Genomic DNA, 24,254 nt, shown 5'->3' with positions numbered 1-24,254 from the left:
TACTATGCTCAGTGCTGCGTGATCAAAAATGAGGAGATCCGTAGGAGAACTAGAGTAACCGACATAGCTCAACGGGTTGCGGAGCTGAAGGGGCAATGGGCAGGGCACATAGTTCGTACATCCGATAGACGTTGGGGTCCCAAGGTGCTGGAATGGCGACCTCGCACCGGAAGACCCCCCACTAGGTGGACGGACGACATCAGACGAGTCGCAAGGGGCCGCTGGATCCAGGCGGCGCAGGACCGTGGCGTGTGGAAGTCCCTACAAGAGACCTATGTCCAGCAGTGGGCGTCTATTGGTTGATGATGATGATGATGATACTCTGCTTTGTTTTCAATAACTTTTGATAGATACCTACCTACTTATTATTCACATATTTCATTTTGGCAGTAATTCCTGATTTATTAATAGTTTGTCATAATCTAAACATTTAGAGGCCTAATAAAGCCAATCAATTATTTATTATCTATTATAAAATACCTATTGATTTATGTAACAAGACACGTATTATAGATCTAGAATTTCACGGGTGCGCCTGCGGCCTGGCTCTTGCTGCAAGTAAAGTAAATGTGTGCGTTTGCGAGCGTTTGCTCGCGACTGATTGGTCCAGCAGGCACGCACACTTACGCAATGTGCATGTATACGACGTAGCCACAAGTAAAGTTGACGCGTGCTCGTGAATTGCAAGAACTATGATAATAATAATATAATATTAGGTGTTACTTAATGTTAAAATATGATATGAAATTACCGTTTGCTATAGATTAAATGAAACGCCATTTATTTATTTTTGATTAACGGGACCTGAGATTTTATTTAAACAAAATTTGAATCTGAATTTTACGCTAAAAATAGTTTTATTTTTTTATTGTATTCCGATTTCCGAGTGATCAGTACTTTCGGTCGGCAATTACATAATATGTAAATCCTTAAATAAATAAATAAATAAATAAAAATCTTTTTTATTCGAATAAACTTTTACAAGTACTTTCGAATAGCCGGCATCTACCACTGGTTCGGAATGCCTTTCCTACCGAGAAGAACCAGCATTATTATTTATTACATAACCTATATCCAAAAGATATAGGTACCTATTAACAAAAATGATATTCCTTTCGAAGATATATATAGATTATAGATATCTAAGTTTTCAGAATAATCATTTTGTGAAAAAATATAAATATAATAATAATACAATATTTAAGTATATTAATAATGCCAATATTCTTGGCACCGTTCCACGCGGGTATGATTTGTTCAGTAATTAGATAAAGCTAGCTTAAGTTTTATTGTAATATTTTCAATTATAAAATTCTAAAAATCATATTATGTTAGTCTGAAAAGAATACAGGCATATTTTGTGCAAAAGACTTAAAATAGCAAAGATTTTATTGTCATTGTTTACGTAAAGCCTCTTGGAGCATGCTTTTATACAGGGTGTAACCAGAACGCTAGCAAAAAGTTAGCGTTATTATTGTTATACTACCTCAATCCAATACCAATAACCATTTGCCTCATGTTGAAGTTTTATGACTTAGTATTTTTCAAACCAGTAATGTATATCGTGCAAAAATCGGGTCAATGACTCGCCTACGACGCGGCATTGACTCCGAGTGGCCTACTTACACAACGTTCGTTGATCTCTAGCGTCAGTCAGATTTTTTATTTGCAATACATGGTGAACTTTTACAAAATATAGGATTTTTTTAAATATTTTTTGCGTTTTTATTTTGGTATCATATCAGTACTATCACCATGTATATGTAGATTTTTAAATATAGGCACTAATCACACCGCCGATTATAAGCGATTTTGTCGCTTGGCTACGAGCGAGTGAGCGAGCGCGTCGGACGATTACTCGCGCCGGGCGGCGGCTGAAACATACATTTACAATAGCGGGCAAGAAATATTGTACATCGACCTATAGAATGAGATTTCGGTTTTGTAGAGCGTTGTCTCTGTCACCCATACCTATTGTGACGTTTTGTCGGTCTCAAAAACCACGCTCAACTAAACCGCTATGTCTTTCTAAAGGTCGATGTACAATATTTCCTGTCAGGTTCTGTAACTCCTTCGCAAACCGCGCAAGTGTTTTGATCGTCAAGAGAGCGTCGCTGAGCGAGTTTTTTTTATAGCTTTTGTCGCTGCGACAAACTAGTGAAGAGAGTTCTCGCCGACAATATGCACAGTCGTAATATCAATTATTAATAGTGTTTTTCTATGGACACGTTTGTACGTTTCTTGATCGAGAAAATAGTCGATAGCTAGTCGCTTCCTTATCGGCGGTGGAACAAGTGCCTTAAGGAAAAAAAAAGTGACTTATCACATATTCGCATTTTGGATGCACTGAAAAAATAAGATATCACATTAAAAATGATCTTAAAACAAAAATGTAAAAAAAAAATAATAGCTTATATTTTAATTAAAGTATAATCTGGATACAAAAGTTTAAGGTCTTTTTTTATTTGGCATTTTTTATGGTAACTAGTTTGTAACTAATGTAACTTTACCAATGGTAGTATTTTTTATTTTACATGGTAACTTTCACTTGTTTCCCAATGCGTTAGTGTTGCCAGTGGTAATAATTTTTTGTAGTGGTAGTTTTCAGTTTTCCTTTCTGAAATCTTGTTAATCATTGAATAATTTCTTGTGAGCTTTTTGCAAGTTTTCTTATTTTTCTGAATCTTCAGTCCAGTGGTAATTGTATCCTGTACTGTTGTATTTAGCTCGCAGTGGTAGCATATCGAGATAGCTCTGGCAATACCATCCCGACCGCCTGAAAAAATTGTACGATCTTTTGTTAGCGTGTTAACAACACCGTCCAAAATGTGGAACAAGGATGGATATATGGAAGGCAGTAAGGAGGGAACAGGATAAGTTTATTAGTTTTTTTAGGGTTGACTTCTCAAAATGGGGAAAAGCGAAAGTTGCGACTATGTCCTGCTTATTTCTCTCTGCCAATGACTTAATGACTTAACAGAGGTTGCTCTAGCAATTATCAATGTATATCCGATAAAAGCGACCAAAAAGCAAGCGACATTAAGCGTTAAGGTTGTCTGGAAGAGATCGCTATTGAGCGATAAGACTGCCTTTATGTACCTACTTTTTAAGATTTATTTTTTGAAACCTGTCATTTGTTTTGTGTATACACATGTGTGTATACATACATACATTGTGGCGGTGCTGTAAGCTGAGCAATTTCATCTGTGCCGTCTCCTTCTCTCTCCCGCGGCAATGAGAAATACGACGCAGAGAGAGAAAAAAATCTTACCTCATTATCAGCCCTTTCATCATCGCTCTGGTACTGAACATCTAGTTCTGAGCTGTTGACGCTATTCTCCCAATCCTCCGAATCTTCTATCGAGGAACCATCTATCTCTATGTCTGCTACAATTAAAAAAGATTTATAAGGTTTTCATTTGGATGTAGGAAGCAATAATTCCTTTGGGTTTTCGTGTGACCTACACAATACTGACATAGACAACTTCACTCCGGATTTATACCACAGACTATTTACAACTTGGTCCGTCAGTGACGTTTAGATCAGTGTTGCTATTAAAATAAAATTCTACTGGAATAAATGACGTTTTTGTTTGTGTGTGTGTTCTTGAAGATATTTAATTACCGATCATCAGCGGGTCAGCGTGTCTAGGTGCGGGCACTGCGGGTAGTCTAAGAGCCGTGGCGTTGGCCGCTAGTGCTTGAGCGCCGTGGCCTCGACTGCTCGATGAAGGAGTTAGGTCTTGGACTACTACTGAGGGGATTTCCTCTGTGTAGCGTACTAGGGAATGTTCCTGTAAATAAATAATGTTTTCATCATCATCGTCGCCGGCCCACTAATGAGCACAGGTCCGTTTGTATTCCATGTTTGTCAAATATGGATTGGCAGACTTCACACACCTTTGAGAACATTATGCAGATCTCTCGGGCAAAACAGGTTTCCTCACGATATTTTTCCTTCCCCTTAAATCAAGTGATATCCCAAACAATTCCATATCCCAAATAAGAAGCTGACATCTTAACCATGAGGCTTTAATGGCTATTAATAAAAATAAATAAAAATAAAATAGACATTATTCTCTTCTTTATCTAATTAGATCTTATACTACTTATACATATTCTACTTACGAAAACAGTGCTACTAATTTCCTATACCAATTAGGCTAATTCCGTTGTACACAATCTCTAAACTAAACTAAAATGGCACGTCTAAATCTATTGCTATCCCTTTCATAATGTTACTTGCGGAAAAGAATAGCACTAAATTTAGACCTTTTAATTTAGTTTAATTTAGAAATTATGTACAAGAGAATCGGCCCCAATATTTAAGTAATTCTGTCCATACTATCCATACTAATATTATAAATGCGAAAGTGTGTCTGTCTGTCCGTCTGTCTGCTAGCCTTTCAGGGCCCATCCGTTCAACCGATTTTGACGAAATTTGGTACAGCTATAGCTTGCATCCCGAGGAAGGACATAGGCTACTTATTCTCCCGAAAAATCAAAGAGTTCCCGCGGGATTTTTAAAAACCTAATAACACGCGGACGAAGTCGTGGGCGTCATCTAGTAATATTTTGCTAGCTTTTCATGGCCCAACAGTTTAATCGATTTTGATGAAATTTGGTACAGAGTTAGATTATATCCCGGGGATGGACATAGGCTCCTTTTATCCCGGAAAATCAAGAAACAAAAAAAACTGACCGACGTAAAAAACCTACGTAACATTTACTTAATAAGGTAATACTGACCGGGTGTGGAAGTTCGCAGATGGGGTTATGCCTGAGGTCGATCATTTCTAGTGACGGAGTCGGTATCGCGTCAAAACCATCTGGCAGATGTGATATCTGGAAATTAACAGCCATGTATATTAATTAATATCCGTATAAATACTAATGTTATTTGCGAAGATGTGTCTATCTGTTTGGTATGTTTTCAAGGCTTATTTGTTCAACCACTTTTCATGAAATTTCAGACAGTTTTTTTTTGTTTCCTTTTTAATATGATTTGTTACCTGGGGATGCACATCCCCAAGACATAGGTAAAGGATTTTTCGTCCTAGAAAATCAGAGAGTTCCTACAGGATTTTTGAAAAGTTAAATAACGTTAAGGTCACAGTCATCATCTATACATTTATTTTTATTTTTCATGTAGTGAAATTTTTTTTTTTTTTTTTTTTTTTTTTTTTTAAGAATAAGAATAAGAATAATTTATTTTGAATTTAGAATTTAGGCACAAGAAACAAGTTTCCTACCCTCTGCACTAGGAAAACCCTGTATTGCAGAAGGCAGTTACAAGTTTTTTTAAAAACTAAGGACTTAATATATTATATCTAATATTATACTAAAATTATAGGTAAGAGAACGAGTTTCCTACCCTCTGCACTAGGAAAAAACCTGTGTTGCAGAAAGGCAGTTACAAGTTTCCTAAAAACTAACCTAATATTATACCTCACCTAATACTATACCTAATGTTATACTAAATTATAGATAAGAGTGAGTGTGTGTACGTGTGTTTTCTGTATGTGTGTGTGTATATATGTGTGTGAGCGTGTGTGTGTGTGTGTGTGTGTATGTGAGTGGGCGCGCGCGCAAACTATATTCTAATTTTTAAAATATTTTCTGTTTCTTCATAGCCTTTGGATGCCAGCCAGCTTTTAATTGCTTTGGTCAAATTGAATTTATTTATTTGGTATATTTTGATATCTTTGTTAGCCCTGCTAAATATATTATACGCCAATGATGAGCTAAATTCATATTGTGATCCAGCGAAACATGTATTTGCAGAGTGCGTAGGAAGTTTGATTACTCTTTTGCTATTGTCTATAGTGCTGGGATCGATTTCAGAGTGGAAGCGCAAAATTATTGAAAATAGGTATTGTTGCCGGACATTAAGTACATTACATCCTTTGTATAAGTCGTCAGTGGGATATCTAAATGGTTTTTCAAAAATAGTTTTTAGTAGGGTTCTGTGGGCGCGTTCTAAACGCAACATAAAAGTTTTGCCAGCCCCACCCCACGCACATATGCAATAGGTCATAATCGAAAGACATAGTGACTTGTAGACCATCATTGTTGTTTCAATAGGGGCAATATCTCTTAGATTTCTAAACAGTGGGATAAGTTTCTTGATTTTACTAGAGGTGTTATGAATATGAGTTGACCAGTTAAGATGCTCATCTAATGTAATTCCAAGATATTTAACAGTAGCCTCTTTAGTTAGTATGTCACAGCTACAACAAGCGCCTAGGCCACTTTTCCGATTACAAGGAAAAGTGTGGATAGGAAGTTTAAAGTATTTGTCAGGATTATTTCTAATTGATGGAGTGAAACATATATATTTTGTTTTCGCAGTGTTGATAGTAAGTAGGTTGTCCTCTAACCATGTCGTGATTTGTTTAAGTCCTTCTTCAGCAAGAAACTTCACTTCTTCCCAATCATTGCCTTCAAATAAAACCACAGTATCATCGGCAAAACAAAATATGCGTCCCGATCTTATGGACAGGTTACAAAGCGGATTTATATAAGTAAGGAATAAGGTGGGGCCCAGAACACTCCCCTGGGGGACACCGTATGTAATGTTAGAAAATTCACTGGTAACATCACCTATTTTAACACATTGCTGTCTATCCTTAAGGTAGTTTTTGAACCAATCCAGTGTATCAACTGTAGTTACAATCCAATTGTAGTTACATAGTAGTAATACTAGTAATAAATTAAGTTACATTAGAAATGCTTATCTCTAAATAGAGATTTCTTCCAGCTTCCTTAGTTTGTTTAGTTGCCTTATGAAAGTAAAATGTTTTATAGGTAGACCAGAATATCATGTAAAAAACGGAAATGAAATTTCAAAGTTAGCAACACTATATACTCTGTAAATATTCTATGTACATAGTACTCTGTGGTGAATTATTAATATTCAATATTTAACTTTGGAACTCCGTTTCATGAGATTCTGGTCTACCTATAGTACTTTTGATAATAATTTACCTGATTGTGGTTCAACTGAAGGTACATAAGTTCAGGACACTTGAGCACAGATGCTGGGAACTCCTTGAGACGGTTCTGTTTAATGTTGCAGTGTACTAGAGACTCCATATTATCCATACAGGGTGGTAGAGACTCTATTTGGTTGTATTCTAGCGTCAGCCATCTATTGAGAATTACAGAATAGAATAGAATAGAATTTATTTGCTTAATAGGAGTACATACAATACATACAAGAAATTATAACTAAGTATAAGCGATCTTCATATTCTACTCCATATCTAGCATGCAAATATTCAATACTCATCAGGAAATCTACATATTAAAAAAAAAAATATTAGAAGTCAGTAGGGATTGCCGAAAGAAGTGAAAACTATGAAATAACAATGGTTTATTTGAGATTTTCAAATTAATTATAGTCTTAGGTCACGCCACCTCTCTTAATGAGCTTAGCTATAAAAGCTGAGCGCGCGCGAGCACTGGGCTCATTTCGCTACTGATTTTTGTGCTGTATTCATCGTGGTCTGGTTTGAATTATGGTTTTCTTTATTTCCGACTTTTACTTTTTGTGTCTTACGTGTTAAATTTTGTTCCAATCATTAAAAGTTTGATAATTGTAAAAGTATTTGGTTTTGTGTTAATAAATTGTGTGTTTTTAATTGAATTTTACTTCCGTACCTAAATTCAGAAGTGGGATTCCTATTCAATAGCCCACTATAGTTAAAATCTAGTCACTGACAATCAGTTTGCTTAAATTGGAACAAAATTCTAACCTTTAAATTTTTGTTGTTTTTCTTGTACAATGTCGGATCGCGGGTATCGTAACCGCGATCGTAGCCGTGATGTGCCGTGATCAAACTCGAAGTTCTCGAAGCAGACCACGTTGATGTGAACCAGCAGGGCCTAGATATAGGTCGCGAGATCACGCACCTAGTCGTGTTTTTATCCAAACGTTACACTCAATAATGAATCAATACTCCGCGATAGGAAAAACACGTCGAGACTTGTCGAAAATAGTTTAACCTCGGTAGTAACTACACGCGAGTGTAATATTAATCGTCTCTGTAATACTGTGACCGTTCAAACAGAATACAACACTCCCGTTTCCGCACCTTGTTCCGCACAAGATGAAGTCACTGAAATTAAATCTTTAAAATCAAGTACCTATACCTTTGGCTTTATGGCTAAGCACGTATTGGCCACGTGAACGTATCTAGTTCAAGTGTGTTTATCCAAATTGAATTTTTGTCTAAAAGTTTTCACGTCTACCCTACGTGTTTTTGTGAATTAATAATGCCGTCGTCTAAATCTGCTAATCGATTTAAGTATAAAAGTAATTCACGTAAATTGAATAATGAACAAAGGCGTGCTAGTCGGTGTCGTACAATTAGTGGAACGTAGATGTCTTTATTTTTGGTCTCGATTTTTAATGATGTTGATGCATGGTGTAAAAAAGTTGATCATGTTCGTAACCTCAACCGATGGCATAGCCGGGAGGTAGTTTCGTAAAGTGGAACTTGTACAAAAGGTTTTTGTTATGATCAGTCTTAGATCAATTTTAAAACGGAATTTATTCCGCTGTGCCCACGAGAGGTCGATATTGAGATTAAGAACATCTATGTCGGTCCATTAGTCACTTCATGAAGTATCTCACCAAGATACCCGCAATTTAAATTCGCAGTTTAAGACTAGAAAGCGTAGTCTTAGTCATAGTACTTTCCAATCACGCTGTTTTCTGAGTGAAAATTAGGATCACAGAGTGTACCTACTGTACGAAAAGTTAAAACTTATCGAAAACCAAAAACATCGGTTTTGATGCAGTTTGTTCTTTTTGTAAAAAGAGTAACCGTAATGTAGGTAGATGAGTTTTTGCTAAACAATTATTTTTGCCACGAGATAACAAATTGAGTTTCCACAAGATTAGAAATCAGTCTTCATGTGGTGTTAGATCGTTGTATGAATAGGTGGATCTGTCGTAATAAGGACTGTACTAAACCAACTGGGAAATACTTATATTCGAACACGATTCGAACATAGTCGAACATAGTGCTCACATTTATCTTTCTTTTCTCGAATGTTCCGACGCAATGCTGCACGCTTGGCTGCGGGCTTTGGAATTCTGCATGAGAGCGAGGCTGGCTATGCTCTGGCCTGACGCTGCGCTGGCGTTACTGCACCGTGCTGCGCCGCTGCCGCGACTTTCTGGGCTCTGCACGAGCGTGACGGTGCGCTGGCGTTGCTGCGCCGTGCCGCGCCGTTGCTGCGCATTTCTGCGCTCTTGGCGAGCGAGACGGCGCGCTGGCGTTGCTGCGCCGTGCTGCGCCGCTGCCGCGCCTTTCTGCGCTCTGCTCGAGCGTGACGGTGCGCTGGCGTTGCTGCGCTGTGCCGCGCCGTTGCTGCGCATTTCTGCGCTCTTGGTGAGCGAGACGGCGCGCTGGCGTTGCTGCGCCATGCTGCGCCGCTGCCGCGCCTTTCTGCGCTCTGCACGAGCTTGACGGTGCGCTGGCGTTGCTGCGCCATGCTGCGCCGCTGCCGCGCCTTTCTGCGCTCTGCACGAGCGTGACGGTGCGCTGGCGTTGCTGCGCCGTGGCGCGCAGCTGCCGCGTATCTCTGCGCTCTGCACGAGCTTGACGGTGCGCTGGCGTTGCTGCGCCGTGTCGCGCAGCTGCCGCGCCTCTCTGCGCTCTGCACGAGCGTGACGGCGCGCTGGTGGTACTGCGCTGCGTCCGCCGCTGTGGGCTACGGTGCCTCTCGCGAGCATGGGGCTCACTGGTGTCGCGGCACCAAACCGCGCATGCTGCTCCAAGCTTCGGCGCCCTTCGCAAACGTTGCAGCTCACTGGTATTGTGACACGATGCCGCGCGCATCGTGGGGCAACATAAGTGCTGCCGAGCCCTTGTACGAGCTGATTGGTGAGAATGTTCTTTTTTAAAGTTAGTGCCCATGATTTCGATAGGTATGTGTTGTACTAAATCACGTTACCTACGCATACCATCGTGGACTTAAGGTGTTTCGTATAATATGCGAGCCAGTGACGCACTGTAGTGCGTTCGTAAATAGTGTAACGTGGGTAGATTCAACATTTTTTGGAAAATCTGATGATTCCCGTTACCGATTGTTTCCGATTTTGCCATTTTTATTAGATTCATTTGTTAGGGTCAGGCGAGGCCGAGTCCTTAAGACAAGGCCATAACGTAGGTAAAGTGCTTACCCCTTGAGTACATTAAACAAATCTGGCAATCTAAGATCTAGCTGGGTACTTTCGGCGCTACGTTGACGAGTATGCTATTCAGACAGCCTGCCTTGCACGTTTGACGAAAAAAAGAGGTTCCTTTTCAATGAGGCCCTGAACAGGAAAAGATACGTCAGAACATCACTGAGCGACTCACCACTGAGTCCAAGGTAGCAATCTTTGCTAATTTACCCACGGTGCAGTGAGTAGGTAGTACTCCTACGTGCTGGGAGCGTTGCCAGTCAACACTTGCGCCACCATTTGGTTTGTCTTCACTTTATGGGTGTGACCAACTACAACGCTTTCACAGCCACCGAGCCTAAGACGGCCGTACTGCCGCGCGTTACTCGTATGTGGATTTATTTCCATGACTTCACCTTCGACTTTGAGTACTAAAAGCGCACGATGATGTGTTGTGGCGACTATCTTAGCTGCAACCCTTTAAGTCAACGGCATCACCAAGCCGAGCAACTGGGTTTAGATGGTGCAGGTCGCAGATGAGGACACGCTCGTCGAGTATCTGTAAGTGGGACAGCTAGACTCTCATCGGTATGTGTACTAAAGTGTTACGCTCTATTACCGCTACTCAGCAGTAGGAGCGGAAGCGTGGTTTTCGTGATACCGTCTTAGTCTGCTGCAAGTCTTTGTCGAAAAGACTCTGGACCTGATCCTGAAGTACTTCTGGTTTCTTGGGCTACGTGAGTTCGTAGTCAAGCATGTGGTTCACTGCCTGGTTTGTATATCAAACAAGCAGGTCTCCAGAGTTCCTCACCAGCACACAACAATGTGGTTGCAGAAACTGCACGGCTTGATCGAGCGGCATGGCGTGAAATGTGACGCTCCAGGGCAAGTAAGCTGCTGAGGTAAAATCAGTCCCGGCAGGATGCCTATGCTAACCAGAATCGTCGTCCGCCTCGCGTGTTGAAGGCTGTAGGCATGGTGTTGGTGATCAAGTATTCCCAGTCAACGGGGAAGTTTGACTCTGGCATGTGAGGTCCATACAGGGTCCTGAATCGGCTGCTACGAGCTGGAGCTGCTGAGTGGGTCGTATGGCAAGACCGCTCAGGTGGCGGCGGAGGGCATGGTGCCCTGGCAAGGAGAGTGGTGCCCGGATGCGTGTGGTGCCTTCTTCGAATGTAAGTTCAGCTTGTTGACTACTTTGTGGTGGTGAAGATGAAAGTCGTGATTTTGTTAATCATAGCCCCAAAACTCTCACCCTCCTTACTAAAAAGGCCTTGCTTGCTCCCTTACGTACTTATCTACTGACGGACTGATCCACGACATCTATTTTTGTGCTATGACTAAACAAATCACGGTAATGCTTTACTCCTCAAGGGAAGTTCAACGATGGCTGGTTGAGATGCACTTTCATAGACTGTTGCCCGAGCCCGGTGGTCTGATGAAGTTCATCTCAAGTTCCTGCTCCATAGACCGTTGCCCGAGTCTGGTGGTCTGAGACCGTTGCCCGAGTCTGGTGGTCTGATGAAGTTCATCTCAAGTTCCTGCTCCATAGACCGTTGCCCGAGTCTGGTGGTCTGAGACCGTTGCCCGAGTCTGGTGGTCTGATGAAGGTCATCTCAAGTTCCTGCTCCATAGACCGTTGCCCGAGTCTGACGGTCTGAGACCGTTCCCCGAGTCTGGCGGTCTGAAGATGACGAGAAGAAGCGCGCGCTAGGTTTGAGACGTCTCATAGGTTGATAGGTGTCACCTCCTCTGGGTGATAGGGACACCCCATAAAACTAAATGATTTATCTACATGTCTAGCTAATACTAAGTCGCATTTTGAATTGCTTACCCATTGTGTTACCATTTATAGCTATGGAGTTGTGCTATATCGAAGCTAATTTCAGGTGATGACTATGAAGTAGTTGGCCCAGGTGCTGGTCCCCCTTCCGCACCTGAGTCTGCCCCGGCACCTTACGCGGTAGAGGCAGAGGCATCGCTCCATTCGGCGAGCTCCTCACCGGTCTCCCCTCGCGCACCGCACGCCGACAGCGTTGCGGCACCAGCTGCAAGTCTCCGCAGAGAAGATCTCACGACCTTTTCTGGCTATTTTGGCGGGCGAGGACGCCGCATAGTCAGGAGAGGCCGTCTTAGGTCACGCCACCTCTCTTAATGAGCTTAGCTATAAAAGCTGAGCGCGCGCGAGCACTGGGCTCATTTCGCTACTGATTTTTGTGCTGTATTCATCGTGGTCTGGTTTGAATTATGGTTTTCTTTATTTCCGACTTTTACTTTTTGTGTCTTACGTGTTAAATTTTGTTCCAATCATTAAAAGTTTGATAATTGTAAAAGTATTTGGTTTTGTGTTAATAAATTGTGTGTTTTTAATTGAATTTTACTTCCGTACCTAAATATAGTATAATTTATTATCAAAAAGTTAAATTTCATGATTTGTAAATTAAAACCATGAACCATTAATGTTAGTTTGGTGTACAACAACAAGTCATTGAATCACTTAAAAACTCACCTCAACTTAGTAAGTACAGTCATTTCTTTTGGAATAGTTTTGAGCTCATTTCCGCGCGCTCCGAAAGTGTCTAGTTTCGATAACTTGCCAATTTCCTTTGGTATTTCTCTCAATCCTATCCTATTACACCAGAAAGCTTCCAAATTCTCCAAATCACCGATCTCTGGTATCAAAATATGCAAGGGATTATAGCTTATATTTAGATTGATAAGATTCTTTAAGTTTCCTATTTCCGCGGGCAAAGAACTTATATTATTATAATCCAGGGTCAACGTAGTTAAGTTTAATAGCTGTGTTATCTGCACTGGCACACTTGTTATGTTATTTATGTGTAAATAAAGATGTTCAACTTCCAAGCACGAGTAAAGTAGCGATGGTATTTCACTGATTTCGAACGAATTTAAACTCAACCGGGACTTCTTTTTCGCGATGGCCTGTTCTATGACCGCCAGTATGTGGTTTTCACGGATGAATTTTAATATTGCACTCATTTTTGTATTCTATTTTTGGTCACATCGCTTTTGATGCGAATTTGCGTTTGAATTAAAAATTGGAGTGACATAAATGACATTGACATTTGACAATCACCTGTGGCCCTACCGCGGTTGTTTGACAGCTACAATGTCACGATCGCAATCATCTGTGATTGGTTAATGCTCGCTCACTATTGGCCACAATGCATTGTTGCAACAAGAATCGCACAAATTCAGCCAATCAGAACAATTGAGATTGTAATAATGATTGATGCAGGTTTTAGACAATCGCCCTACTGATCATATAAAAAATAATGTTGCCACTTAATGAAACAAAATTTCTACCGTTCAAAATTATTTTAGCTTTTTAAATAAGATTTTGATAAAATTGGAAAATTTTGATAAAGAAATCGTAATTCTAAATAAATGAAACCAATTCAATTTTAAGTTTAATCATTTTTGGCGCGCACCAGAAATAATTTTACCTACGTATGGAGAAACGTAAAAGCGTTATTGATTTTTCGGAGACGAACATGAGTTTAAATGAAATCGACATTATTTATTGAAAATAAACAACTTTGCACCTTTGTTTTAAGATAAATTTAACGTTTAATATGCGAACAGTGGTTAAGTGCTCGTTTAAAATAAAAAGGTTTTAAAATTGTTCTAAAAATGAGTTGCGATAATAATAAAGTTGTGTTTTACATATTTGCTTTGATTTTGTGCTCTGTATGTGATTGTAAAGGTAAAGCTGCATGCATTAAGGTTTTTTAACATAAAATTAACTAAACTTATGATTTTATTAAGAAATTTCCATTACAGCATTTCAACAGAACAAAACTGCTCATCATATACGAAGAGCGAATGTAGACGACAGCTTTTTTAAGAATCAAAAGCTTGCCACATATCGTTCTTTTCAACCGATATCGGTTAATTATCATAAATCAAAATACCCGAAAGTTCAAGATCGGACTGACTATGATATTAATTCGTACGATACCGAGTATGGTGGGGTAGTTTCTAACTTTACATCTTCCATTTATGATGATAATCCACCGTTATATCCGAATCCAGAAATTATAGCCAGGAATAATCAAGGTACTATTTCATGAATCGCTATATTTTTGTAATTACTTAGGGCTGCAGTAGTCTTTTGCTATCTTTTCTCCAAACAGATTTTGACCTTGACGGTGCTTTAAAGTAAGACTAAGCACTCATCACAAAACAAGGTCTTTAAGTGCAGCTAAAATCTTCAGTTCTATTTCAAAATCTATACTTACTATCTATAAGAGTGCGAATTTCATAAGTTTGCATTTTAGTCTGTGAAGAGTATTCTCTGGAACCACTGCACCTATTTCAGAAATTCTTTTATCATTTCAAAGATATACACTATTCCAGATGGACATGATAAAATGCTAGGTATATATCTACTATGTCATTCAACCCAGGCGAAGTTGGATCGGGCTAGTAAATAGTATCGTTGGCCTCAGAAATCATGTACCAATTCCGCTAAACTATTGCATCAAAAACTCACTTATGACCTTTTTCTATAAATATGCCACACAAACACTCAAATGCGCGCACAACCGTGCTGTGCAGTTCAAGCGAATTCGATCATTAAGGTGCCAAACGAGTTTTGGCCTTTGACTGTACATAGTATTTTTATTTCCCAGCGCAAGTTATCAAGTTCAACGAGAATAAGACACCAGAGCAAGACATGGAGGCCGCTGAGGAATCATTTGCAAATGCCGATCTAAAAGAGCACAACATTATAGACAGTGTCACTTATGTTTACGGATTCAATAATTGCCATGGTGTTAGAAACGAGTGGATGGTTTTGGTAAGTCATATTATCGTCAATCGATATCTACAGACTGTTCACTATAAAGTGAAAAGTCTGAACATCCATTGCTGGCAGCTGGACATATCATGACGCCTCATGTTCAGATTAGAGTACTTGTTTTACGTGCACTGTACTAAGTTAATTTATCTTTTTACACAGATATTTGTCACAAGTGGACTCGCAATAGCTTTGCCAGTGTCTGCAATAATATGGTTGATGTGGAGTCAATATGCAGCGGAATTTAGACGTGACAGCAAGCTCTATCCAATCGTAATCAACCTGTGCTGCTGTCTTGTAGCTTGCACCATGATATACATACAGGCTATTGTGGTAATAATAATATTTACACCTATAATAATGTATTACTAATTTACAAACGTGTTTCAGTGCTATTGCCCATCTAATTATCATAGGAACGTGGCTACTCAAAACTTTTATATCCAGAGGTAGTATTTCTTAAAACTTGAAAGTCAAAATGTAATGCATTACATGAACTTTTTTGTGCCTATTGTTTTGTAACCGTTAACAGTTTGGTGAAAAATCTCTGAAGTGAATTTGTTTTACCAAATTTACAAACATTTTCTTCAAAACTTTTTTGGTGAAGAAAAATATTGCCACCAATGAGCGTTTTAAGGTACCTACCTATATTTCTGGATTATGTGAGTGCAGCAATATTGTGGATCTAATTATACGATTAAACGATAGAAAAAGCGTTTGTCCAGTATCACTACGCTTCATAATATTATGAATAAATTAATATACGCCCAGTATTGGCACGCTTTGAAACAGGTAATTTTTGTCAATAGGGGGCATCTTCACCCTCACAATGCGAAAGAATTGCACTTGTACTGCATTATACGCACATATCTTGCGCGATGTGGATCGTTGCTTTGGCAGCTGCAGTTGCTGAGTATTGCGTGTGTGATACTCTGTTGCCTTTGAAATACAACTATTTACTGGCTTATGGCATTCCAGGCATCGTTGTGATGGTAAGTTTTTTAGGTTAAGTGTTTCTGTTACCTCTATCAAAGAAAAGTCGAGAATTAAACAGATTTGGTTTTAACTGTGGAAAAATATTCTTAGGTATCAATAAATAACAATTGTGAAATTTTGTCAATATTGGTATAAAACTAGAAAAACAAAGAAATAGTTTAAGTAGAAAATTTTGAATAATTTCCTAACGATTTTGAAGTGGCATATGGTCACGTAGGAAGGCGGGCCCTTCAACGGCACTTATATTACTCTAATCTCTTAAGAGAGAGAGAGAGATGGAAGAGATTATGCAATAAAAAGAGTGGCGTTTCGTAAGCCGCAATACTGTGCGAACTGAATTGTACTATATTGCATTGTTACAACAGTCGCTATTTATTTAAACGTGTTTGTGGGAAAGGTATTTTTTAAGAATGCTGTGATATGACTTAGGAAAGTGCCTTGAATAAATAAATAATCTTTTAATCAATCTAACTTATTAACTCTGCTTTACTTTTGCAGTTCAATTATGCATTATCAATGGAACATTACGAAATTAAACATTACTGCTGGATGTCCATAGAAAAAGGGATGGTTATGGGTTTCATGGTACCGGCCATGATTCTGATCTTAATAAATACAGGAATTATTATAGTTGGTTTGCAAAGCGTAAATCAAAAGCAAACTGAAATGCTTACGGCCAAAATACAAGAACTAGTCGACCATCATATCGCTAACTGGCCCAGAAATGATAGGGTTGAAGATAATGCAAATGGCAGTTTGGAAAATATTGATAATATGTACACTCCTGCATGTAGTCGGAAGAATACGGACAGCTCTGATACGTTGGAAAAGGAATATAATTATAATGATGATGATAACTACGTCAATATTGGAACGTCGAGCAATGATATTAATGAAATAGGAGGAGAGGTAACTCATAGTATATAAAATATATTTATTAAAAAAAAAAAAAAAAAAATATTAAGTAAATTTTTATGATAGACCTACCTACACTGTTACAAAGAAAATGCACATTTCTTCCTTCTCAGGAAGATTCTTTATTATCCAATAAGGTATCCTATAGTCTGATTTCAATTCTTTTGTGTGCGTTGTAGTGTAAGTGTATTCATATCAAATAATATGAAAATGTCTTAATTCTCGAATTCTAAACACACGTGAGTAATAATAAATATTTGAAAACTCGATTTCAAATATTTATTACTAGATGATGCCCGCGACTTCATCCGCGTGGATTTAGGTTTTTAAAAATCCTGTGGGAACTTTTCAACTTTAAGGGATAAAAAATAGCCTATGTCCTTCCCCGGGATGCAAGCTATCTCTGTACCAAATTTCATCAAAATCGGTTGAACAGTTGAGCGGTGAAAAGCTAGCAGACAGACAGACATACACACTTTCGCATTTATAATATTAGTATGGATTACTTATATTTGAGTAATAATAATTATTTGAAATCGAGTGTTATAGTGTTTGGTCTAACTAACGTTTAAAAACCGGCCAAGTGCGAGTCAGGCTCGCGCAATGAGGGTTCCGTACTACAGTCGTATTTTTTCGATATTTTGCACGATAATTCAAAAACTATGATGCATTAAAATAAATAAAAATCTGTTTTAGAATGTACAGGTGAAGACCTTTCATATGATACCCCACTCGATGTAGTTATCTTACTTCGAAAATTGAAAATACTAATTATTAGTTCATGACCACAATTTATTTATTTTTGTGTGATGTAACCACAAATTCGCGGTTTTCAGATTTTTCCCCTCATGCCTGCTATAAGATCTACCTACCTGCCAAATTTCATGATTCTAGGACAACGGGAAGTACCCTGTATCTGTTTTAGAATGTACAGGTGAAGACCTTTCATATGATACCCCACTCGATGTAGTTATCTTACTTCGAAAATTGAAAATACTAATTATTAGTTCATGACCACAATTTATTTATTTTTGTGTGATGTAACCACAAATTCGCGGTTTTCAGATTTTTCCCTCATGCCTGCTATAAGATCTACCTACCTGCCAAATTTCATGATTCTAGGACAACGGGAAGTACCCTGTATCTGTTTTAGAATGTACAGGTGAAGACCTTTCATATGATACCCCACTCGATGTAGTTATCTTACTTCGAAAATTGAAAATACTAATTATTAGTTCATGACCACAATTTATTTATTTTTGTGTGATGTAACCACAAATTCGCGGTTTTCAGATTTTTCCCTCATGCCTGCTATAAGATCTACCTACCTGCCAAATTTCATGATTCTAGGACAACGGGAAGTACCCTGTAGGTTTCTTGACAGACAGACAGACAACAAAGTGATCCTATAAGGGTTCCGTTTTTCCTTTTGAGGTACGGAACCCTAAAAATGTATTGAATACTATGCTCCGCCTTCTTCATCGATTTGATTTAAAAGAAAGAATATGTTGCCTCTTACCAAAAATCTACCATTTTGGTAGCTTTTGTAAAATATTTTTTTTCTAGGCCAGTGAACAGATGAAGGCTAATATGGATAAGGGCTTATTAAACATGCTGTACATGGATAATCTATCCTGGAAATGGAGCTGGAATACGGAAGGCAATGAGCTGAAGTCATACTTGAACCTATGCCTTATTTTGGAGCCATTTTTCGCGATTAACTGGGTCATGGGAGTTGTCGCTATTGAAAACGCTGCTCATTGGTCTACGCCGACGATTTATTTGATACTGGTTGTATCTATGGTTAGTAACTGATTTTAGGTAGATAACCATCCTTAATTAGTCCGGAACTACTGTGTCCTATCCCTATAACTATGGTATCATAATTTATAATAGAATTATTGTACCTACTATTAGACAAGACTTTATATATAGAGTCTCTATATCTATATAATATATATATAGTTTTACGGTCCCAAGTAAAACAGATTTGTTTTTTAAATTGGTAGATTTGAACTAGGTACCTACCTATTTGTTTTTTTCCAATTTGCGGAACCATCATATTATTTATATTAAAATCGCTCTGGTCAATGATTAAGTAGGCGTCCTTAGACGGATCACGTTTACCCTAGATAGAATTTATAAAAGGCGCCGTTTTTTGCGCTTGCATATCGCAGCACGTTGATGAAATGTAATAGGTTTTTGATGTTATCTTTACCTAGTTTTGAACAGGTATTACAAGATAATCATCACAAATTGGTCTAAGTTAAATACTTTCCTAAATATTTCTGATTTTTTAATAACGCTTGCAGCTATGAAATGCAAACCAATTGAAAACTCGTACAATATACTTATAGAATTATTTAAATCCACTGCACACTGTATAGAATGCCTCTAGCGATACTTTAGCAATTCGTGCTAAAAAGCTGTAGTCGGCAAATTGACGCTATTCTACCACTAGTGTCATCATCAGAGGACTCAACAAAGCTGTCAAGTTTTTCAGAAAACTCACACCGTCGCCATTTCATTCAGCCACCTATTCTAATTTCGTTTCGGAGGTCATCAGCTCGCTTCGCTCCACTCGTCGTCTAGGCTTGCTTCATTTAGGCCTCACTTATTCACTCTCATTCAAATACTTCCTAAAGACATCGATAAGTGTACAGTAATTGCAAAACAAATAATATAATTTGAAACGGTGTCCAACATGGTGGTTTGAGAAAGTCATAGACTAAGACTAGCTGTGATAGCCTAGTGGTTAGGACGTCCGCCTTCCAATCGGAGGTCGGCGGTTCGATCCCGGGCACGTACCTCTATCTTTTCGGAGTAATTTGCGTTTTTAAGTAATTAAAATATCACTTGCTTAAACGGTGAAGGAAAACATCGTGAGGAAACCTGCATGCCTGAGAGTTCGATGTATGATGAAGTACTTTCTAGGTAGATAAATTTAAATATAAATAATTTAAATAGATTATTGATTGTAAATTTTCACACTTTATTATTCTATGATAATGTATACTATAATAATTTGCACACCAAGTTATTGGTTGAATGTCAAGGGCGCAAAATAGATTTAAGACCAAATTGTACCACATTCTAGCAAATAAAAACTATTTCTATTTCTATTTCTCCATAATGTTCTCAAAGGTGTGTGAATAGTCTGCCAATCCGCACTTGGCCAGCGTGGTAGACTATGGCCAAAACCCTTCTCACTATGAGAGGAGACCCGTGCTCTGTAGTGAGCAGGCGATGATGATGATGAAACCTAGCTGTTCCCATGTTCAGATTGGACTAAGTACTTGTTTTGCGCGCACTATACATTTGTGATTTTGAATTTGTAGCACATCTACTTTGCGGCTACAATTTGCACCACGTTACCGGTAATCTGCAACAAGACCCCATCGCCGGTGCCGTGTTGCGAGGAGGTTGTTGCAGAACCTACTCTCGCACGAACAAGGTATTTTCTTAATTTTTTCAAAATACATAACTCGTTCCATTTCTACAAGCGACCTTCAAGTCATAAAATATATTATGTTGATCATCTGCTCTCATTATCATAATAATTATTTCCGCACTGTATACTAAAACATGACCTAGTCGAAATAGCTATTTTTGTATGCGGAAGGAACCCATCACATTATTATTCCAAGAATATTCCTGCCAGTGATTAATGGAAAGGGTTGTTGCTCAGCAATGAGGAATACGACGCACAGAGTAACCTCTCTGCAGTAGGCAGTAATTTAAACGGCTTTTATCAAAACAATTTTTTTTAATACTTACAGGACCACCGATAGCATCCCACTTCTGGACCCCGGCATACAACATGCCATCGTGACTCCGGCACCAGCTGACACCATCAGCACGATCAGTATTTAAAACGAAAAAAATTACCAATAGGTAATATTTGAGAAAATATTAAACTGGCAACACTCATCGTTTAGTTTCTGAACTCGAACGCCTTTCGGCGGCCATTGTTTTTTGGCGGTAATTCGAGTAAAAGGGAACTTTTCTTGCGGTTTTTTGAGTGCAAATATTAAATATAGGCTTAAGATATCTTTCAGGTTATTGCGTATAGCTGTTTTATGAATAAACAAAACTGGAGACAGCAAGAAATATATACTGACAATCCATCGTTTGGTTACCTACTGAACGGCAGCGGTAGTTCGTGAAAAATCAATCGTTCGAGACAAGTACCATTTCCATGATAAGTTGTATTGGGTTTTGGCGACAGTTAAGTTAAAAATACGACAAAAGGAAACATTTACTTACTTATTATAATATAATAAACTAGTAGGTATAGACCATAATGACACTTTTAAGCAAAAAAACCACTGGTTCAGAAGCTTTTAGAGAATACTGTATGAATGGGGTACATGATGACGTAAACACAATAATAATATCGTGAGTAATATCTCAGTTCTGTCTCAGTCAGTAATAAAAGTTCAGAGTTCAGACAGGCTTGCGTTGGGGAAATTAAAATTTTCCCTATTTAAACTTGCCAAAGTTTAAGGTGTAAGGGACAACGCCCACCGCGACTTTGTAGCGATAAACATTTTGTCAACAGTCACATATTTGCATTATGGGCAAGCGACGCGACATCACTCTCTATATCTCTATTGTATCGATGCAAAAATTCGCCGTGGGTGATGGCCCTTATAATCTTTAAATAAGTATCAAAAATATTTCTTGAATAAGCTGCTACATTTCAATTGAATGAAATGAAAAAAAAATGTGCCCAGTAATTGGAATTGCTAAGGAATTAATAAAAAAAAAACATTTTTAATAATTAACTTTCTCGTTTGATCAATTATTCTATAGTGTTTAAATAACAAAAAATGAATAAAAAAAGATTTAAATATAAAATTACCAACGTATAAAGTCTTGAATATACCTACTTAACTCTTCTCTTATAAAAACTGTCGCGAATAAAGTAGACTGTCCACAGCAGCTGACCTTTGGATCTTATTTTAGTGTACTTTTAGCATTATAAAATTCTTCCTAGATTTAAATGATACTTTCTTGAGGAAAAATTAGTTGGTACCTACCTACTTTTTGTCGTCAAACTTGGAGAAAATGAGCTGAAATTATTTAAAAAAACCAAAAGAATAAGTAGATTTTCACACTGAAAGTAGCGTTCATTACGTAGGTATTTACTTGCATGTCCTACATACTACAATGTAGTGTACGCGGCTAAAAGTGATGAACATTGGCCTTTAGAATGTCATTTCATCTTTGTAGAGCGTTGTCTCTGTCACTCATACCCATATAACGCTTTGTCGGTTTTAACGACTAAACATCGATGTTCATCACTTTTGGCCGCGTACTTTACCTACATGGCTTTGTATTTAATTTTTTTTTCATGTTTTTATACTAATTATTCATTTTGACGTAAGATTTTTTTTACCTTTATTACCTGTTATTATCTCCTAAAGCCACCATGATCCAAACTCCATAGTCGCTGATCATTCCTCCCTGAGTTGAGGACAATACGCAGAAATACTTTCAGCTTTTACAAAATAACTAAGGTCTGGCACGCGCTGCCTCTTAGTTCATAACTCCCTTGTCACGTTTTTTATATTAAAAATTACACCTAGTGGCTAGGACTCTGTATTACTTGACGTAGATTTACTAAAAACGGCAAATGTTCCTCTTGGTTTAATTCAAACTATTTCCATTGTAGGTGTTGCATAGAACTAAAAATCTATGAACTTTTCCTATAATAGTGGATATTATTGCATTGATAGATTTATAAGTAATAAAAAAGTTTAACTGTAAAGGCTGGTGCACATCAAGGTGGGCCTGACCTCTTTAATCGGCCTGTTTGCGTCCATTGCTGGACATGTGGCATTCCAAAGGCGCACCACGGTCCTCCGCCTTCCTCATCCATCTTTATGCTTCTTTCTAAGGCGCTCCGCCCGCGTCCGACTTTTTGTCGGCAAAAAATTAAACATAGGTCCTACAGATTGCAATATTGAAACGCACACGCAGTGGCGTAGCTACCTAGGGGCTAGGCGGGGCAGTGCCCTGGGGCCCTAAAGCTCAGGAGGCCCTCGAATCCTTACCAGAAAATCTCGATCGACCTAAGTTTTGAAAATTTCTCCCATTTTCAAAATAAATATGATAATTCGAAAGTTACTAGGGAATTCCCCTAAATTCTTTCTGTGAACGTATTTGTATATTTAATATTTTTACTTGATAAAACCTAACCAGATAGCAGTGGGGCCCCATTTTTGATTTGCCCAGGGTCCTTGGTTACCTAGCTACGCCACTGCGCACACGTCATTCAAAAGTCGGTCAAAAATCTATGACAAAGGTCGGCGAAATTATCGCATTGATTATTATAGAACCGTAGAATTTCTAAGGGATTGATATTTAATTCATTAATTTAAGTTAGCCGTTTACTGCGCACAAATTAAGTACCTAGGTAATTTTTTTTTAAAGACGGCTCTTGATTATTGTTTATATGTCATTTTAATGATTTACTTTTAAAACATAAGCAAATCGCCGTGGATTTGTTTAGCCTGCTGCTTCAGGAAAATTATCTTTTGTCTATAACCATTTTTTTTGCGTGAGGCCTGTTTGAATGTGCACGGCCATTAGTGAACATAAAAATATTTTAAAAAATCATTGTTGTTGGAAAAAATACCTTTCCTATTATAGTAGTCACAAAACTTGTGATCTAGATATTATAGTTCGCTGTGATAGCAGTAAACTTGCCACAGAGTTTTATTAAATGTTTTCATTACTTCAGTGCTGTTTTATTTTCACCCTGAACTTATAAGTCCCGCAAATTGCTATTGCACTGGAACCATGTCTCATTGACATCGAAATGACGACAGCCGAAATAAAAATATACCATCAGCTCGAAACTTCAGTCTAGTGCTGACTGTCACTAAAGTGGCGGCCACGCGCATTAGCAATTTGCGGGACTTATACCAAAGATCGTCAAACACCTTGAGCAAAGAGCGACGTATTGGATGACAGAGCTAGCGCGCACCACGGTAAATTTCCGTACGTTTCCCCCCAACAAAATCTGTGAACTATAGAACCATATGGAATCGCGCGCACTGCGGTAATTCCGCACTGGATAAAACGGATTTCAAAACGCACCACAACTCACCGCACCGTGGTGCGCGCTACGCTAGCTAAAAAGATTAGAGTTAAAACGAGACAGATTTATGTGAGAAATATACCTCAGTCTCGTTTTAACAGTAGTCTTTGCAAAGTCAAAGTGCGCTCTATAGATCTCACCCTTAGGGTGAAGATTGAGTTAAAACGAGACAGAGGTATATCTCTCACATAAATCTGTCGTTTTGTCTTAGCGAAGTCAAAGTGCGCTCTATAGAT

The 24,254-nt window shown here is 38.4% G+C and overlaps 2 protein-coding genes across 5 annotated transcripts; one reads left to right on the top strand and one right to left on the bottom strand.

Annotated features, from left to right (window-relative positions):
• Positions 1-974: 974 nt before the first annotated feature.
• Positions 975-13,235, bottom strand: LOC117993897 (leucine-rich repeat protein SHOC-2-like). Of its 4 annotated transcripts, none has more exons than XM_034981771.2 (6): positions 12,687-13,235; positions 6,988-7,150; positions 4,750-4,845; positions 3,626-3,794; positions 3,272-3,387; positions 975-2,794 (listed from the first exon to the last, which is right to left on the bottom strand). In XM_034981771.2, the coding sequence occupies exons 1-6, from the start codon at positions 13,175-13,177 to the stop codon at positions 2,723-2,725; spliced, it is 1,107 nt and encodes a 368-aa protein (XP_034837662.1). In that variant the 5' UTR covers positions 13,178-13,235; the 3' UTR covers positions 975-2,722. The 4 variants fall into 4 exon arrangements, with proteins under 4 accessions (XP_034837662.1, XP_034837664.1, XP_034837663.1 ...); XM_034981773.2 differs by having other exon boundaries at positions 975-2,776; XM_034981772.2 differs by having other exon boundaries at positions 3,272-3,384.
• Positions 13,236-13,580: 345 nt separating this feature from the next.
• Positions 13,581-23,657, top strand: LOC117993895 (uncharacterized). Its single transcript, XM_034981770.2, has 9 exons — positions 13,581-13,904; positions 13,982-14,257; positions 14,833-14,999; positions 15,162-15,332; positions 15,809-15,991; positions 16,494-16,904; positions 18,477-18,713; positions 20,249-20,364; positions 20,690-23,657. The coding sequence occupies exons 1-9, from the start codon at positions 13,832-13,834 to the stop codon at positions 20,781-20,783; spliced, it is 1,728 nt and encodes a 575-aa protein (XP_034837661.1). The 5' UTR covers positions 13,581-13,831; the 3' UTR covers positions 20,784-23,657.
• The last annotated feature ends 597 nt before the right edge of the window (positions 23,658-24,254 follow it).

The sequence above is a fragment of the Maniola hyperantus genome, chromosome 25 (genome assembly GCF_902806685.2).
Source record: "Maniola hyperantus chromosome 25, iAphHyp1.2, whole genome shotgun sequence".
NCBI lineage: Eukaryota > Metazoa > Arthropoda > Insecta > Lepidoptera > Nymphalidae > Maniola > Maniola hyperantus.
This window is presented reverse-complemented; position numbering and strand designations above follow the sequence as displayed.